The following is an 18,659-nucleotide window of genomic DNA, read 5'->3' as shown; positions in this document are numbered from 1 at the left end:
CCCACAATGATCACATTCTTTGTCCAGCTCTGCCCATGTAAAAGCCCAAGATAAGTATGATTGGCCCCAGATACTTGAGCACTTAATTTTATTCTGTAACACTTTCTTACTAATTACTTGCCACATCTTAACCTTATCCTTTGGATTAGATTTTAAGCTGCCCAAGGATTTGAACTAAGTTTCACACTTCTGTATTCTCCACACGAGGACACTGGAGATATTCTAATGTTTTTTCCTTTGCCCACACTTGGAAAGGCTATATACACGCCAAATATCTGACATTTAAATCTAGATCCCTTTTAGGACTCTTATCATCAAAGCAGAATATTTTAAATTGTCAATAAAAGAAAAGCAGATCTAGAGAAATTATTACATATGGTGGTTTGTAAAAACATGGGTCGTGTCCACGTTGAGTCTTACCTTTCCTCAGAGATCATTTAAGGCCGAACAGTGGATCTAGCATCTAAAGCAGAGTGTCAAGTGGCAGGTTAACATATCCAGGAAGTTGGCCAACTTCACCATATCATTCAAGTATCTCAGAAGCATAAAGTAGGACAGAATGTACTATATGCCTGGCCAGACACTAGTATAAAAAATCATGGAAATACCTAAAAGGTTGTGATTCCACACAATTTAAAATGGTAGATTCCAACATCACCTATGAATGAGAGCCACCCCATATAGGTTCCAACTACCTACCTACACAGAAATCAGCCTCAAGCAAGAGAGTCTGTTATAGCCACTTCTCTCTATCCCACTAGATTTGTCTCTCACCCCTGTGATCTGATTCAGTCTTTCAATCCCCAATGAACATTTGTGTCCCTTCCATACGCAAATCCTATACTAGCCACTATCTGTTATCCCTTGAGCTTATGGTCTCATAGAGGTAGACAGAAATATAAACAGAAAATGAAATACAAAACTAAGATATGAATATGTATCAGATTCAGTGGAGGCACAGAAAGGAGCACTCAATCCTATGGAGTGAAGGGTGGGAAAGGAGCAGGGGCTAAGCCTTGAAAGGCAGGGACGAATTCAATACACTGGCAAGTGGGGTAGTTAAGCTATATGTTTATTTTGAGTCAGAAGGAGGAGAAAGACAATGGGACAGGCTTTGCCTGTTTTAATCCTTATTTCCCCCTCTGTTTACCAGCAGACTGTAGCTTCCCTAGTTCGAAAATGTAGCACAACCTAACCCATCACATGTTGGCCATCCTTGGATCAGCCCTGTGTTTACCAGGTATTAGACTGAGCTTAGAACCACAGAACGCAGAACTTGAGAATGCAAGGAAGGCCATGCAAAATCAATGGAATAGTAGCCTCAGAGTTATAGCCCTTACACAGTCAGAATAGAGATGTGCACTCACTCATTTGTTTATTCATTCATTCACCCAACCAAAGTTTACTGACCACTTACTAAGTGCCAGGTGGTGTGCTGGGCATCGATGATATATGGTGAACATGTTATATTTAGTTCTTGACCTCATGGAATGCACATTTCAGCAGGGAAGACAGTTGATCAGATAATGACAAAAGTCAAGGCATCATTATTTACTGTAAAAGGACAATGAAATAGAGTATAAAGCACCGAAAATGCATTCAACTGGAGAGCTTCACTAAAGTGGCTTTTCAGTTGAGGTCTAGGAAAGAGGAAATAACGTAAGAAACAGTGTTCCAGGGAGAGCGGGGGAAAGACATCTTATCCTGCTTCACAGCAGCTATGGAATCAAGTAAGTTCCATCTGAATTGCCTAGCCGAGGGTTCACGCAATAAACTTTAAATGTGTTACCGCTTCAAGGTTCCCCTGCTGCCTCTCCTCAGATCTAAGTGGGAAAGCGCATCCTGTTTGAAAGAAGGAAAACGGTGCTTTGTCTTCTGGGTTAATGTCCAAGAAAAGAGTTTCGAAGGGAAGGGCTGTGCCTTGCCCTTTTGCTAGAGTAGTATGATGAATCATAGCAGAGAATAGTCGTTTGCAACGTCTGAAACAAGATCAAAATGCCATTTTCCTCTGAAACTGCAGCATGTGTTTTGTAAAGAAATCTCAGTGATAGCTAGCAGGGAAATTTCTAATCCAGAAATAGACCTCACACTGAGTTTCCACTGAAATGGAAACCAAGAAAGAAAGGGTCTCCAGAGAAAGGGTCTAATCGCGAGGTTAGAGTGAGCATTAAGGCCAGTCTTCTTATCACCTACTCACACACGTTCTCCAGTAGTAAAATTAAAAGGGAAGTTACTCTAGCAGATGTTTTCAAATTAGCCAAAATCGTGTCACGGAGTAAAGCAGCAGAGCTGGAAATGAGCCCAGAGAGAGAGACCTCCACACAAGCTGCCTGAGGGAGCCATTTAAATGTCTCTGAGCCCTCCTGGTGGAGACTGCCATGCACAAGCTGAGGAGATAAGAAAGTCACAGCACAAACTCTCCTCTCCTAATTGTTTATCCAGGGTTTCAACAAGACCTCCACTCTGCTGAATACTAAGAAAACCTGGCAGGATTGGGCAGTTAATACACTGCCAAACCGTTCTTCACGGCTTGGTTGTATGTGTTGCTTACAAACCTGACAAGAAAACATTGAGAAAAGAGATAGAAATTGTCAATGACAACAGATGAGCAAACTATGATGAGTGAATATGAAAATGAACAGTTTAGTTTCGGGCAAATTTCAGGAGGAGGGTGGGTTTGTATCTTCACGGTAGATCCAGAGTATTGCTATCTCGTTCACAACCACCTCAAATGTGGCAATCATATTCCAGCTATACTGGTTCTCATCTACCCAGGAAAAGGCCCAAGGAACTGGGCCATAGATCTGCCGCTATATATCCAGAGGGTTTTCTGTGTGTGAGCTTGTCTTACAAAGTAGGAAGTCACTTGTGACCCAGTTATCATTAAATCCTTTGGGAAGGAGAAACAATAAACACCAAACAGCAAAACTCTTAAATCAATGAAAAAAGAGAATGTCTCTAGTTTCTCACTGTACATCAGTTGTCTGGCCTCTAACATTTGCCAGAGTGAAAGATATAAAATTGATGGGTCCACACATCTCATACGCAATCCAATCTCTGGGCAATCACAGCAAGGAGCAGAAGAACTCAAAGAGAAGTCATTCACCTTTTCACCTCCATATATCCATATCACATTTTTCTTGTTCTCAACCACATATTTTGCTCTGCAGGTTTGTGTGTTGCAGGGTCACAAAAAAAAAAGAAGTAGCAAAGACATGTACATTTGCTACATATATATACATATATATATGTATATATATATGGATGCTTCAACGCTTTCTGCCATTAATGGTATCTAATATAGCAAATACGTATTTTGCATAAGCCAAATAGGTATGTGTTAGAAAAAAATGAACCGGTACCTGGTATTTCATACAATGAGTTATGAGTGGATGTTTAATATATTAAAGTGAATGACTGATGATTAGTTCTAATTGCTCCTCTGTAGTAGAAGAATGTTTTAGACCTTCCTAGGAACAGCATCTTTGGCAATTCCTAATAGACCACACATCTAGAGAAAGTCACCTTCATTGGGCAGTAATAGGAATCAGGCTACAAACTCCCCACGACAAAAAAGAAAGAAAGAAAGTCATTTGGGGGCCACTTGAAATGATTCCTTTCTTTGAAAATGGAGAATTACAAGCCTGTGGGATCTTCTGGAAATAAAAGAGATAACACAAGACATGGGGTGTTTTTGAACCTCCAAGTGTCTCAGTAGCACAAAGATTTTTAGAATACTAGAAAAGGGTCTTCTTGTGATTATGTTTCTTTAAAATAAAAATGTACAATAAGAGAACAACATACTATAAACATAAGGCATAGATTGTAAGTGTGGGAAGTGAGGATTACAAAGTGTTTAGATTTTTCAAAAATCCTTTCAGCCTTCCTGCTTTAAGGGTACTCCTTTAGCAAGGGAAACTAATTTCCAAAGGGAAAAGAGAAAAGAAACAAAAGAACTTACAACTAGATCGTTTCCTTAAATTAAGCAAGGAGAGACAAGTGTGGTTTCTATAGAGATGAAATCTTCATAAACGTCTTCCAATTGAATGCTTCCTAAGACAAAACAGATCCTTCTACACGGAGCAGAGCTGCTTTATCAGAGCTGCTCTGATAAGGGGTGGAACAATTTGTGGGAATGATCGAGAACATACTATAATGTGAATTTGAGTCTGTCACAGAAACTTCACTACCAAAATACACATTTAGATAGCATTTTACTATTCTTTCTAAATTTAAAATTTTATGTGAAACCAAAATCAGAAAGCTGAATTCTGTTTCCAGAAGAAGCTGCTATTCAAAGAATATGGTACTTCTCTCAATTTGTAGCTGAAGCTGTTGCTATGCCACATATCTCTAAATGAGTAGTTAGTAAAACCTTAGTTTCCCTCTTCCCAGTTTTAATTTTTATACTGAAAAAAATAATGAAACGGCTATATGGGACAAAGGCATACATACCCATAAAGTTAAGTCAAAGTGCATGCAATTTGTATTTCCAAGTTGGATTCAAAAGGACACTCAAGCTTAGAAGGATTTAGAAAGTAGAACACCACTTACTTAGTTTTAGGCTATTTCTTTATATGGGCTACATAATATTTTGAGAGAAAAGTCTTGATTTCAATAATCACTGATAGGCTTTATCAAGGTTTTAGTCCTGGCAGAACAAAGCTTACATTGAAGGGGAAATTAAAGATGCTAAACCATGAAAATTCCCTATAAGGAAAACTCATGTACATATTATTCCCCCAAAAGCACAATGCTCATGTGTAATTTGAAGGGATTTTTCAGGAAATTATTTCATAATTTTTTAACGGACCTCTTAATCAGTTCATTTTGCCAATCTTTATATTGCCTATAATTTTCGAGATAAAACATTTCACCTGGCAAACTAATTTTAGAATAGGAATATCTAGAGAAATAGATAGATGTAATTTTTTTTTAAATCTCCCATATTTGCAAATGCATTCAAGTCTTTTCTCATACAAAGTAACTAACAGTTTCTCTTAAGTGAGTCAGTTAGTTTTTTTTTAAATAGTCATAGAATTTTAGATCCTGAACTGGGAATATTTCAAGGCAGTGACTTCACTGCAGTAACTTTAAGCTGAACCAATAAATCCGAAGGAAATCAATAACAAAGCTATTGACTCCAGATTTCTATGAACTTTCCAATTTCATGCCAGAATATGAATTTTCTGAACCAAGAGTAGTTTCTATAACCTAAACTTACATTTCATACATTTGGTATATCTAAATTCCACATTTCTTTATGCTTTTGAATTTCCTTTTTAAAATTTTAAGCAAAGAAAACTTTATCCTTCTGGCATTGGATAAATTAGGATACTTGTAACATCTCTTGTCTTCATGCCATTTCCGTTCAAGTTGCGATGAAGACTATTGCTGTATATGCAAAATTATATAGGCCAACAGAAATTTTCCTCTTTAAATCGAAATTCTGCTATAAATAACAGTCAAAAGACTGCTCCTTCCTGGTAAAAATAATTTGCAACATGTTTGCATTCCGTCCTAAAATCGCCTTCCCAATTCTAAACATCCATCATCCCAGGGTCTGACTACAACTCAGATGGATCCATCAATATTTTACGAAGCCATTCATGAAGACTATAAAAGCTAAAGATCTGTCTTTAATTGTTACTTTTATTATATGTCTTTCATCATTGTAATTCCATAACTTCACGTGCTATGCCGGGGAGGCAAGGAGCATCGATCTCTCCGGAACCGGAGCCAGGCTCACTGGGTCAGGAGGGCACAGTCGTCGCCTGAGTCCATAAAAGAAATTATCATCTCACCTACTGACGTCCCCGTTCTGGCCGTCTCAAACCCCCTCCCCTCGGCACGCCCTCCCCTTCTCAGAAAATTCCGCAGCGCTCCCGGCCCGGAGGGAGCCGAGCCCCAGCGCGGGGAGCCGGGGGCGGGAGCGGCGCTCCGGCACAGCAACTCAGTGTGTCGGGCGCGGGCGCCCCAGCCGCGGGCCGCCCCTTCCCACGGCCTCGCGGGGCCACCCGGCGAAGCACGGGCAGCTCGCCTTCCGCGCAGAGCGCAGCAGCCCGAGTCCTGAATGCAGGGTCTTCATCTCTGCGCGGCCCTCCGAAGGTCCCTCCCGCAGCTGCAGCCGCCCCTCAATGAAAGTGCAATTTGTTATCTCTCCCGGCCGGGAGGAGAGGTCCCTGTTTGGTCTCGGCTCCAGCCCCGCTCATTCAATTCGCTGAATACCGAGTCTCATCGCTTGCCACGCGATTCGCCCGGAACTGGCCTCCGCCGCGGGCGGGGGTCGACTCTCCAGTGACCTCCTCTTTGGGCCCCGTTCTCTCTGTGCGTGTCTCGTTCTGTACCTTGGTCTCTCCCTGTGTGCCTGTGTCTCTCTTTGTGTCACTTTCTCTGGCTTTCTCTCTCCCGCGCGCGCGCGCGCACACACACACGGGGAAGGGGGTTCTCTCCACAGCCAATGCCAAAATGTCACCGAAAAAGCAAGTGCAACAACTTGCTTTGTAAACGACCCAGGAGCCTGTCCAGAAATCCCCTGCAGTGAGCAGCCCTCTCCTCCCCTGCAAGGTGTACCAGGGGTTGGGGGCAGGGGGGAGGTGTGAATTTTGCCGGTGTAGATGACGGGGACTGGTGTTCTCCTCCCCTCCCCCTCCCAGGACCCTGTCGCAATTCGAAATCCGTCCCCACCCCGGGCCCCCGGGGGCAACCCCGAGGACCGAACGCCCGGAGAGGGGCGCGCCGGCCCCAGGGTGCCTGGGATGCCCAGGGGGGCCCCGGGAGTGCGCCCCAGGCGGCGGAAGGGGAAGGAGAAGCAGACGCGCGGGCGGGCGGACGGGGGGCAGAAGAGCCCAGCCCGTGGTCCCTCCACCGGCGAGAGAAGCGGGGACCGCGCGGCGGGTAGGAGCCACCCAGCGCGCTGTGACCGCGGCGGTGGCGGTGACCCGGGCTCTGGATGCCGCCGCCACGCGCGCACGCCCCAGCCCCGCGGCGCAGCCTAGTGTTACCTTGCCGCTGCCCGCAGTCCGGCCCTCTGTGCCTGCGTCCGTCTGTCTGTACCACGAGCCTCGGAGGGAGGACGAAAGAGGTGTCCCTGCGGCGGGACAGGCTCTCAGCGAGGTGATGGGAAGGACTCAAGAGAGAAGCCGAGGCGGCTGCGGCCGCTCCCGCCGCTGATGCTGCCGAGTCCCCGGAGCTGGAGGTGTCGGCGAGGCCGTGTCCTCGGGATTGCGGCGCCGGGAGCGCAGCGCTCGCCTCTGGCGCGGAGGCTGAGCGCCGGGACGCTGCGGGCTGGGGCGGCGAGGCTGGGCTGGTCACCCGCCCCTGGGTGCATGTTAATACGGTGGGGAGGAGGAGTCCCGCGCTTCCTCCGCCCAACCACCGGAGCCGGCGGGCGGGCGGCGGCCGCGGCCCGGAGCCAGCCGCTCCCACCCGCCCAGCTACTACGGCGCGGCCACTAGCTCTGGCCCTAGCCCAGGCACGTGCGCCGAGGCCGCGGGGAGGCGCCCGCCGTCTCCCGGGGCGTGCTCCTGGCCTGCGGATTCTGCACGCTTAGCCTTTGGGTGGCAAGTGCACTCACACTGGATGGAGAGGAAAGCCCCGCATCCCTGGGATGGAACTCAGAGGCAGCCACCCGTTGGTGGGCGTGCCCCATCCGTTCCCTTGCGCAGCGTCTCCGGAGCACTAAACCTTCCCCTCCTCTCTTACCAGCCCTTGTTCCGAACCTTGTCTTCTTGAGGGAGGGGATCAGGAGAATTCATAACACTTCTTCTCTCAAGAGATCGAGTTGGCCGGCAGAGGGTTTGCAGTCCTCTCCTCTCCGTCCTCAGGGCCCGTAGTAGAATTTTTGAAGAAGTAATCGCCAGGAGGAGACGGGTAGTGAAAAGAGTCTAGACTCACAAGGACCGACGTTCAAACCCAGTGCCATTACTTTCAGTTATTCCTCAGAGCCTCAGTTTCCCCATTTATACAACAGTAGTTCACGGGAGGTCGTGTGGATTACACAATTCCCTGGGTTCCTCTTGGTATTGGGCTCTAGGTAATTAAAAATGAATCCCTTTTTCTCCTGTCCTCTTGACTTAATAGAATCCCCACTATCCATCCCAACTGCATTCGGAAGCCAGGCCCATTCACGCAGGCTGAGGACCGCACCATTCCTTCCGTGCTATGAAAAGATGAAGAATCCACGGGGCTTCAGAGTAAGAACAGAGATAAATGGTGTGTATAGGTGAACTGAGATGTGGGTCAAAGAGAGAAAAAAGTCAATCAATTAAGTGTTTATTGAGTTCCTGCTCTACCCATTTAAGTACTAATGTTCTGGATGATAATAGTTAAAATACTGTAATCACGGTCTTCCTGTTTCCCTCTGCTCAAAAAGAAATGGGCATCTTCAGGGAGAATGTCCTTTGTTCTACAGCTCCTAGAGAGAACATTATGCCAGAGAGTAAATAATCTTTATGTAACTGTACCCGTAAAGTTATAGCATAAGATTTAGCATCTGCTTTGTGTGATATCTAATTATAAATATTAATAGAATATCCTTTTTAAAGAAAACACTTCTAAAAATGCAGAGAAGTGAAAAACAGTTTCCATAAAAATGTGACTCAGATAAATAATCACTTTTCCGCAATTTCACTGAGTGATTTTCCATTAAAGAAAAAAAAAAGTCTTTAAACCACTAAACATCAAAGAAATGGAGGCAAATCCTCAGCATTGTAGTATGTACCATGATCACCAACGCTTTAACAAAGCTCTAAAAGATATCCCCAGACAATTCAAGAATGACTATCTAGGGGCGCCTATGCTTCAAATAAGATTCCATGAAAAGGCAAAGTACTGAAATAAGAAAAATAGCCCTCTGGATAAAAGGAACTACCTTGCCTTTCCAGATTTGTAAATATGTTTAATCCATAGAATTTTTAATGAGCTCACGTAAATAAGGGGCCAATATAACTGTTAGGCCCTAACTCAAATTAGGTGACTTGAGCGAATAAAATTACTTGAAGTGGAAAATCTTTTATCTTACAAAATTCTTATGGTGGATTTAACCTAGCAGCCATAATAGCTATGTAACACTGCTATTATTAGGGTTTTCTGATTGTAAGCAACAGAAATCAAATTTGCCTAAATTAGAAGAAAGTAATTTATCGGAAAGATATTGAAAGCTTCCAGAATTGAAGGGACTTGACTAGAATTGACTGGAAAGCAGTCTTGGAAACAGGATTTGAGGCAAGACTGGAAGGCTAGGAAGCTGCAAAGACAGAAGCAGTTTGATTTGGTACTACACAGTCAACATGAGTAAATGCCAAGTGTTTCTTCTAAGCTTACATCACTGGATCAAGATTTGAGTCCCAGGGTAAAGCATTTGCCTGGCCAGACTTCAGTCAGGCACTAGCTCCCTGGCTATACCAGGATAAGGAGAGGAAACATTTGGTTCTTTGACTTCCAGAATGGAAGGCAGGCACCTGCTTTTATCACCCTTCCAAAAGTACACAGGATTGGAGATGATTCCTCAAACAAGTTCAGAGAGGTCAAAAAAAGATGAATATCACATTGGCTGGCTATGAAATTTGCATTAGCATTCTTCGAGTTATCTGGAAATAAACAGTGATATTGTACAAGTAAAACTGACAACACTGTTTTGTAGTCATTGTACATATACTCAGTTCTAATTAAGGAGTGTTATTTAATTATCCCATATGTATGGCCAGTTACTTTGTTTCTATAAGCATAGTGCCTATGAGAGCAACAACAAGCTGGGGCTAGCAGGTACATTCATTTCTAGTCATAGACAGTGTGGTAGCTGAATAATGGCCTGGAAAGATGTCCATGTCCTAATCCATGGAACCAGTGAATGTTGTCTTACGTGACAATTTGCAGATGTGATTAAGTTAAGGCTCTTGAGGTGGGAAGATTATCCTGGATTACCCCTGATGGACCTGATGTAATCGCAAGAGCCCTTAAAAGAGGGAAACAGGAAAGTCAAAAGCAAGCAAAAAAAGATAGGATGATGGCAGCAGAGGTTGGAGTGAGGCACCTTGAAGATGGAGGAAAGAGGCCATGAACAAAGGAATACAGATAGTGTCCAGAAGCTAGAAGAGGTAAAGAAACTATTCTCCCCTAGAGCTCCAGAAAGAATGGCAGTCTGCTAACATCTTGAATTTAGCCCAGTTAAACTGATTTCACACTTCTGATTTCCAGAAATGTAAGATAGTAGATTCATGTTGCTTTAAGCCACCAAGTTTCTAGTAATTAGAAACAGCAACCATAGGAAATGGGACAGCTTACCTAACCCTAGGGAGCACCCTTCCCAAAGCACACTGTTGGTAGCAGGTGGCACGAGAGCCCTTACTATAGAAGGGACACAGAAAGGTATGTCTACTTCTCGAAAAGATAACGCAAAAGAGACTAAGCCAGCAGAATGTTGATAAAAGCAGGAAATTGGAAAACATGGGAAGATAGCCTTCCTATTCAGGAGTTTCCATTTCCCTGGTTAAATCAAAATGGTGGCATTGCTCCTAGACCACAACGTAATCAAGCAGCTAAAATCCCATTAAAATGAAATATAGTTGTGAAAGAAAAAAGAACTCGAAGGGCAATCTGAATGGTAAGTCTGAAAGACATACAGGTTTCTTCTGTATTAACAAAGCATTCTCCTTCATTTTGTGAATAAGAAGACCTGCTAGACAAATCCACTTGAAAGCTATCTATTTCACTCTACCACTTAAAATTTTTCAGTGCATACTTTTTGCCTTCAAGATAAAGTCTAAAACCTTAGGTATGACATGCAAAGCCCTTCACAGACACCCACTGGAGGGAGGGCTCCCTAAACACCTCACCCTAAAGCCAGCATGCTTGTGTCCAAGAGATCTGCAAGACTATAGCAAATAAAGAAACAATTCTTAAGGGACATTCTCCCCACACACACACTGGGGCTCAGCACAGAGGGAGCAAGCAAAATCACCCATTTCCCAGTCTTTCCCTGAGATAGGTTTACCTGTATACTTTAACAGCTGCAGCCTGAGGGTTAGCCTTCTAATTTGGCGGGCACTAGAGTCTGGCTGTGATCCTCCTCAGAGACCAGGGAAGCCAGTGGACACCTCTCCCACTTCTTCCCTCTAGCCCGCTCCAACAATAACACCAAGGTGCCAGTATCTCCCTGGAAGGAGTTTGTATACATCTCTGTGGCCGCAGCTTTTGCTGCTGCCGTAGGGATGAGCCCAGATTTCCTGGCCGTGATAGTTAATGGATCTTGCATTCACAAGTCCCACACGACCGTAGCAAACAAAGAAACAGTTCTTAACAAGCGCAGGAGCACCTGCCTTACCCCCATGGCTATACACCTGGGCCCAGTACAGAAGGAGGAGTCCAAAATACCCATCTCCCAGTTTCTCCCTGAAAGGGACTTAACTATATACTTTCCCAGCTGCTGGCTGAGGGTCCAGCTTCCAATCAGGCTACATTTAGGTGCTGACATCAGTTCTCCCCTTTGGGTCACTGACAGGTCTTGGCATACCCTCAACTACTGGGAGCCGCTAAGAACAAAGAAAGTTGGTTGGGCAATCACAAAAGTTTGAGAGACAGCTAGGAGCTTGGGCTGGGCTGATTGCAGCATTATTCACAATAGCCAAGGTATAGAAACAACCCAAGTGTCCACCCTCGAATGAATGGATAAAGAAAATGTGTGTATATATACAACAGAATATTATTCAGCCTTAAAAAAGGAAATCCTCAGAGGGTATGAACAGACATTTTTGCAAAGAAGATATACAGATGGCCAATAAACACATGAGAAGATCTTCATCATCACTAATCATCAGAGAAATGAGAATCAAAACCACACTAAGATACTATCTTATGCCTTTTAAAATAGCTATAATCACCAAGACTAAAAATAGCAAATGTTAGAGAGGGTGTGAAGAAAAGGGAACCCTCATACACTGCTGGTGGGAATGCAAACTGGTGCAGCCACTGTGGAAAACAGTATGAAGATTCCTCAAAAAACTAAAAATAGAGCTACCCTATGATCCAACTATCCCACTACTGGGTATCTACCCAAACAACTTGAAATCAATAATCCAAAGTAACATATGTCCCCCAGGTTCCTTGCAGCACTATTCACAATAACCAAGACATGGAAACAATCCAAGTGCCCATCAACCAATGACTGGATAAAGAATATGTGGTTTATATGTACAATGGAATACTACTCAGACACAAAAAAGACAAAATCATCCTATTTGCAACAACATGGATGGGCCTGGAGGGAATTATGGTAAGCGAAATAAGCCAGACTGAGAAAGACAAACACCAGATGATTTCACTCATATGTGGAATATAAACAGACACATGGACAAAGAAAACAGTTCAGTGGTTACCAGGGGAAGAGGGTGGGCACAGGGGGTGACAGACAAGAAATAATGTACAACTGAAACTTCACAATGATGTAAATTATTATGAACTCAAATGAAAAAAAATTTTTAGAAAGCTGACTAACACCATAATTATATATTTAAAAAAAAAGGAAATCCTACCATTCACAACAACATGGATGAACACGGAGAGCATTATACGAAGTGAATCAAGCCAGACAGCGAAGGACAAATACTACATGGTGTCACTTATGTGTGGAATCTAAAAGAAAAAGTCAAACTCATAGAAAAAGAGAGTAGCAAAATGGTTACCAGGGACTGGAGAATGAGAGAAATAGGGAGAGGTTGGCAAACGGTACAAACTTTCAGGTCTAAGATGAGTAGGGTCTGAGGATCTATTGTAAAACCTGGTGACTATAGTTAATAACATTGCTTTGTATAACTGAAATTTGCTAAGAGACTAGAACTTAAATGTTCTCACCAAAAAAAAAAAAAGAAAAAAAGATAAATGTATGAGGTGATGAATGTGTTAATGAACTTGAGGGGGCAAATCCATTCACAATGTATACGTATATAAAATCTTCACATTGTATACTTTAAATACCTTACAATTTTATTTGTCAATTATACCTGAATAAAATGGAGAAAAGAGTTCTTCTTTAAGTCTTTTAATTGAGCAAGACATTTTGTCCTTTCAAGAAATCACTTCTAATTATGTAGTATTCTAAATTCTCCAGAGACATAAATGGTCTAGACAGACTACATTAAGTAAAATTGTTTAAAAACAAGTGATAGGATTAGGATTTGACCTTTAATTTTACATGCAATACATCCAACTAGCTGAAAGAATACTTACGTTATTAATCTCAATAATTTTTTTGCATTACACTTAATTTGACTGTCTTTTACAACTCCAGTTCACATTTGAATTTTTCACATAAAGATAGATATGTTCTTGATATGTCTGGAGGAAAATGCCATTTTAGACATGACCCTTGTTAAAAAGAATCTAGATTAAAGAATAATTCATAAAACTGGAATGATCTGAAATCAGTATAAACCAGCAACTAAACCAGCAACGAGAATGCATGCTTGTGTACACTTTCACTTTGGTTTCATTGTTGTGCTCAGCAGGTTTAAAAGAAAAATGTCTTCCTTTTTTTAGTGAAAGAATGTGCAATTTAGGGAAAGTTGGCAGTGAATTTCCAGTGATTGAGTGCATAACTACATAAGTTACACACAAAGAATCCTGTAAGTAAGACATATTCTCTTAAGAATCAGTTTCTCTAGGTACAAATTTCTCATGATATAATTTATTGAATCTTCAGATCATAGCTCCCAGATACGCATTGTTAATATTAATATATCCATTCTAAGGCATTTTAAAATACATTAAAAAATACAGTGAATATACATTCAAGTCTGGGAAGCTAGAATGACTGAGGTAGATTTCCTAGAGGTTAAGATTCTGTTTCTAATATTCTTTCAAAAAATATCAATCACAGTCTGTTCTTACTTTACTCAATATCAGGAGACTTCCAGGAAAAACAACAACAACAAGATATATCTTCTATCCTTAAGAATTCTCCACTCTAAATCAGAAATTAATGAAATAAAATTGATAAAATGCATAGTGCAGTGTTTGTTGGCATTCAAGAAATGGTAGCTGATGATGTCCACAAGGGTTACTATTATTATAGTTTTGTAAGCATTAGTATTTAGAGTGATAACACATAAGAATTCACATATCAGCAACCTGAACTCTCTGAAATATCACTGTAACATAAGCTCTACACAACAAATGAGTATTACTAAGACTATATCCTAAAGGTCATCTGAGTGTTCCTCAGAACTTCATTCTTAACACAGAGAATGTGGCAGAAACATACTGGCTGTTCACCAAAACTTGCCTTCCACTTCTTCCTGGGCACAGAGCTAACCTGCCTTTCCAAGGCTACCTTACAGTTATGGCCGTATGACTGTGTTTTGGTAAACACAGTAAATATAGGTAGAAATGAGGTATGTTACTTCCAAGCCCAGCACACAGAAACTTCTTACACTATCTTCCACTACCTTTTTCTGCATGGCTGGCTGGATATTGACACATGGAGTGTTCCTTATACTGAAAATGGCAGAGACCCCGGAAGAACCCCCATATCCCCCTGGCTACCAATTGGATATTCTATTGCATTATTATTAAATTTTTATTGCATTTAGCCACTGAGGTTTTAAACTTATCAGCTACAGAGTTAATTTTAATCCATCTAAAACAGTGAAGAAAGGAGTGAAACATTTTTGGAGCGTCTACTGTGTGCCAGACCTTACATACACAGTATTTTATTTATTCTCTTGAACAAACCTACGAATTAGCCAAAAGGGGTCCCATTCCATGATGGGGAAACTGATGCTTGAGTTAAATAACCTTCCTGGGATCCACAGCCAGTAAGTGGCAGAGTCAGAATTTGAAACTGAGTTTACTGGCCTCAAAGATTGTATTTTCACAGAGTATCCTCTTATAATCATTGGTTGACTTTTAACAACTGGATGATAAAGGTTTCATTTCTATGACAGATTTAAAGGAATAAATAAAATAAAAGAAATCTTGGTACTTGAAATCACAGACAACAAATAAACTATAAAAAGCTGAAAAACAATTTCACAAACCATAGAAGCCCAGGGCCATTTGTGTGAGTAAACGGACCTGATGAACTTTAGAGATACTGACATAATCTGTATACGGTGGCCCTAAAACGTGGTTAATATACTCAATAATTATCCTGAGTTAGGAAGAAAAGGAAATTTTATTCATATACAGTGTTAAAAATGGCAGAGAACTGTACAGTTTTTTAAAACAGCTCTGTGGAAATATAATCGATATGCAATAAACGTTGCATGTTAAATTGTACAATTTGATAAATCTTGATGTGTGTGTGTGTGAAACCATCACCACAATCAAGATAATGAACATATCCAACCCCTCCAAAATTTTCCTGTCCTTTCATCTCTCTCCCCTTCGTTACCAAGCCCGCTCTTTCTCTGCAAACTCTGTTCTCCCTCTTCTCACCAGAGATTATTTTCTAAAATTTTATAGGAATGGAATCATATAGTATGTACTTTCTTCCTCCAGCTTATTTCACTCAATCTAGTGTCTGAGAGTGATCCATATTGTTGTGTGTACTGACAGTGACAATTCACTCCTTTTTACTGCTGAGAAGTTTACTGTTGCATGTATATATCACCTTTGGTTTATCCATTCACATGTTGATGGATATGTTTTTCTAGTTTTTGGCTATTACAAAATAAGCTTTTATGAACATTTATTTGCAAGCCTTTGTATGCACATATGCTTGCATTTCTGTAGGATAAGAACCGGGGAGAGTGATCTCTTGGTCATATGGTAAGTGTGTGTTTAATTTTTAAGAAACAGCCGTATTGTTCCAACATGCTTGGACCATTTTACATTCCCACTGCCAGTGTATGGGAATTCAAATTCCTCCACATCCTTCTTAATACTTGGCATGCTTAATCTTTTTAATTTTAGACTTTCTAATATGTGTGCAGAGGTATTCCCTTGTGGCTTTAATTTGCATTGACCTACAGAATAATGATGTTGGACATGTGTTTAACGTGCCTATTTGCCATCCATATATCTTCCTTGGTCAAGTATCTTTAAATTTTTTGCCCATTTTAAATGGTTGGTTTTTTTCTTATTATTGAGTTTTGAATTTTTTATATATCGTGGATGCTAGTCCTTTATAACATATGTTACCGGCAGATATTTTCTCCCAGACTGTGGTCTGTCTTTTCATTCTCTAAACAGTGTCTTTCTAAGAGCAGATGTCCTTAATTACTATGAAATCCAACTTATTAATTTTTACTTACAGATCATGCACTTGGTGTTGTATCTAAGAAATATTTGCCTAAACCAGAGTCAAAAATGCTTTTCTCCTTTGTTTTATTCAAGAAGTCTTAGAGTTTTAGGTTTTATGTTTAGGTCTATGATCCATTTTGAGCTAATTTTTGTATATAGTCTGAGGGCCAAAGTTTATGTTTTGTAATCCGACTGCCAGAGTCCAGCGACAGGTGAATGGCACACTTTCATTTACTCCAGCATCACACCCATGTCTTCTAGCGAAATGCACACCAGTCATGTCTATTTGCTCTTCTATGAGTTGGCCAGTCCACTTCCCCACATGTAGTATCAAGGAGCTACATTCCTTTTTCCCTTTCCTGTGGTGGCCCCACAGGGAAGATGTGAAATTGTTTCAGCGCCATTTGTTGAAAAGATAATCAATCACTCCTCTCTCCACCGAATTATCTTTGCAACTTTTTCAAAAATGAATTAATCATATATGTGGGTCTACTTCTGGACTCTGTATTCTGTTACATTGATCTATGTATCTATCTTTATGCCAATACCACACTGTCTTGATTACCATTGTTTTATAATAAATCATAAATTTGTTTAATAATGAATCTGAACCCATTGAGATAATCACATTTTTTTTTCTTTCTTTAGTGTATTAATGGTGAATTACACTGATTGATTTTGCAATATTAAACCAACCCTGCTTTCCAGTGGTAAACTTCACTTGGTCATGATTTATGATACTTTTGCAGTATTGCTGGATTCAATTTGCTAAAATATTGTTAAATTGTTTTGTTTATACTCATGAGCCATATGGGTCAGCAATTTTCTTTTCTTTGAATGTCTTTTCTGGTTGTTATATCAGAATAATACTTGAGACTCATGGAATGAGTTGTTTCAATTTTCTGAGATTTAGTGTAGAAATAATATTATCTCTTCTATAAATTTATGATAAAACTTACCAGTAAAGTCATCTAGGCTAGTATATTGTGAAAGTGAATAAAGGAAATATTTAAAATGGAGTTGGAAGGCTAGAAGGGAGAACTCTGAGCACTACCGCTCGATGTCAATTACGCACCCCCACAGGAAAAAGTATCAATTACAGACCCCTACAGGAGGAGCCTGTACCTTGAATTCCCAGCAAGGAGGTGTCTCTATTTTACTGTCCCAGCAAGAGGAGGGAAGATTTCTCCTAGCCCGGCAAATATCCCAGGCATTGGGAACTTTCACAACTCAGTCAAGGAGAAACCATCACCACCCAGCACTCGCTTTCCTCCAGTGGACTTTCTTTCAGAGCACCGCCTCCTAACATCCTCCTTTTTCTCTATAAAGTAACATTCCTCTCCTTTCTTTGCCAGACTTGCCTATAGCTTTTGCTACAGCATACTTATTCGAAATTTCAATTTTCTGCTATCCCTGAATAAACGCATTTTACTGGTAAAATAACTGTCTGTTTTATTTTTAAAGATAACAACATAAAATTAATATATATATATTTTTTTTAATTTCAAGGAAAAGAAATATTTAAGCACAAAACACTAATACAAGCAGCCAATTTATTTGAGATTTTTATGCCTGATATGAGTCCTTAAAACCTCAGAGGAGGCAGATATGTGTTTTTATGTGTCAAGTTGTCCCACAGACATGTTTTTCCTCAGAAACCTCTTGCTCTGTTCTGATTGTATAGGACATGCATTCAGTCCTCCGACTTGCATCCTCTTGACCATAACTTTGATTCCAGCTACAGCTTAGGTGGAGAATTCCATGTAGATTTGATTCACTTTTCATTGACAACAACTTGTGTTAAGCACAAACTGAGCATCTTTGAGTTCTGCCTCAGTGGTTCTCCAAAGCTACCAGATATCCCTGGGCACTTGTTCATCTTACCTTCAGAGGCATCTTGGAAATATAGAGGGAGTTAACACCCGGAGGCAACCCTTGATCAATGAGGGCTGGAAACTCTTGCTTCCTGTTCTTTAGATAGACTATTCTGGGAGATAATCTTAGTCCTGACAGAAGCAAGGCCTTATTGTCCACAGTGTTCACCTTAATAATCAAACCTCATATAAATTTTTCTTGTATCTTTCTTAATCTCTATAGTTCTTCACTCATGGGCATTGTGTTAACCTCTCAAACAAATTACCTGCGCTGAAGTTCTTGTTTCAATCTCTGCTCACTGGGAATCCAAGCTAAGACAGATTGCTAATTCATTATTCTTGCTGTCCAGTTAAGTGGCAGTATTCCAGCAATATCGTTACAATAACCACAAGGTATTGAAGGGGTGTCCTTTACGTCAGTGGAAGAATAGGTAACAGTTGGTCTTTTATACATATCGACTCCTCTGGCTGCTCAAGAAACTGCTCCACGAATCATGGCAGTCAGATCGGTGATTTCCCTTTATGGCCTGATTTGAGCTGATACCA

At 41.2% G+C, this 18,659-nt stretch overlaps 1 protein-coding gene across 1 annotated transcript in view; it reads right to left on the bottom strand.

Annotated features, from left to right (window-relative positions):
- The window catches only part of LOC124244552 (uncharacterized), a 308,769-nt gene extending 290,634 nt beyond the window's left edge, over nt 1-18,135 (bottom strand). The window contains exons 1-3 of the mRNA XM_046671176.1: nt 18,124-18,135; nt 7,705-7,886; nt 7,005-7,531 (exon numbers count right to left, since the gene is read on the bottom strand). Of these exons, the coding sequence (XP_046527132.1) occupies nt 7,005-7,531; nt 7,705-7,886; nt 18,124-18,135 (721 nt within the window). The remainder of the gene's footprint in view (nt 1-7,004; nt 7,532-7,704; nt 7,887-18,123) is intronic.
- Between the last annotated feature and the right edge of the window lie 524 nt (nt 18,136-18,659).

The sequence above is a fragment of the Equus quagga genome, chromosome 9 (genome assembly GCF_021613505.1).
Source record: "Equus quagga isolate Etosha38 chromosome 9, UCLA_HA_Equagga_1.0, whole genome shotgun sequence".
NCBI lineage: Eukaryota > Metazoa > Chordata > Mammalia > Perissodactyla > Equidae > Equus > Equus quagga.
The sequence above is the reverse complement of the archived record's forward strand: the minus strand, read 5'-3'. Positions and strand labels throughout refer to the sequence as shown.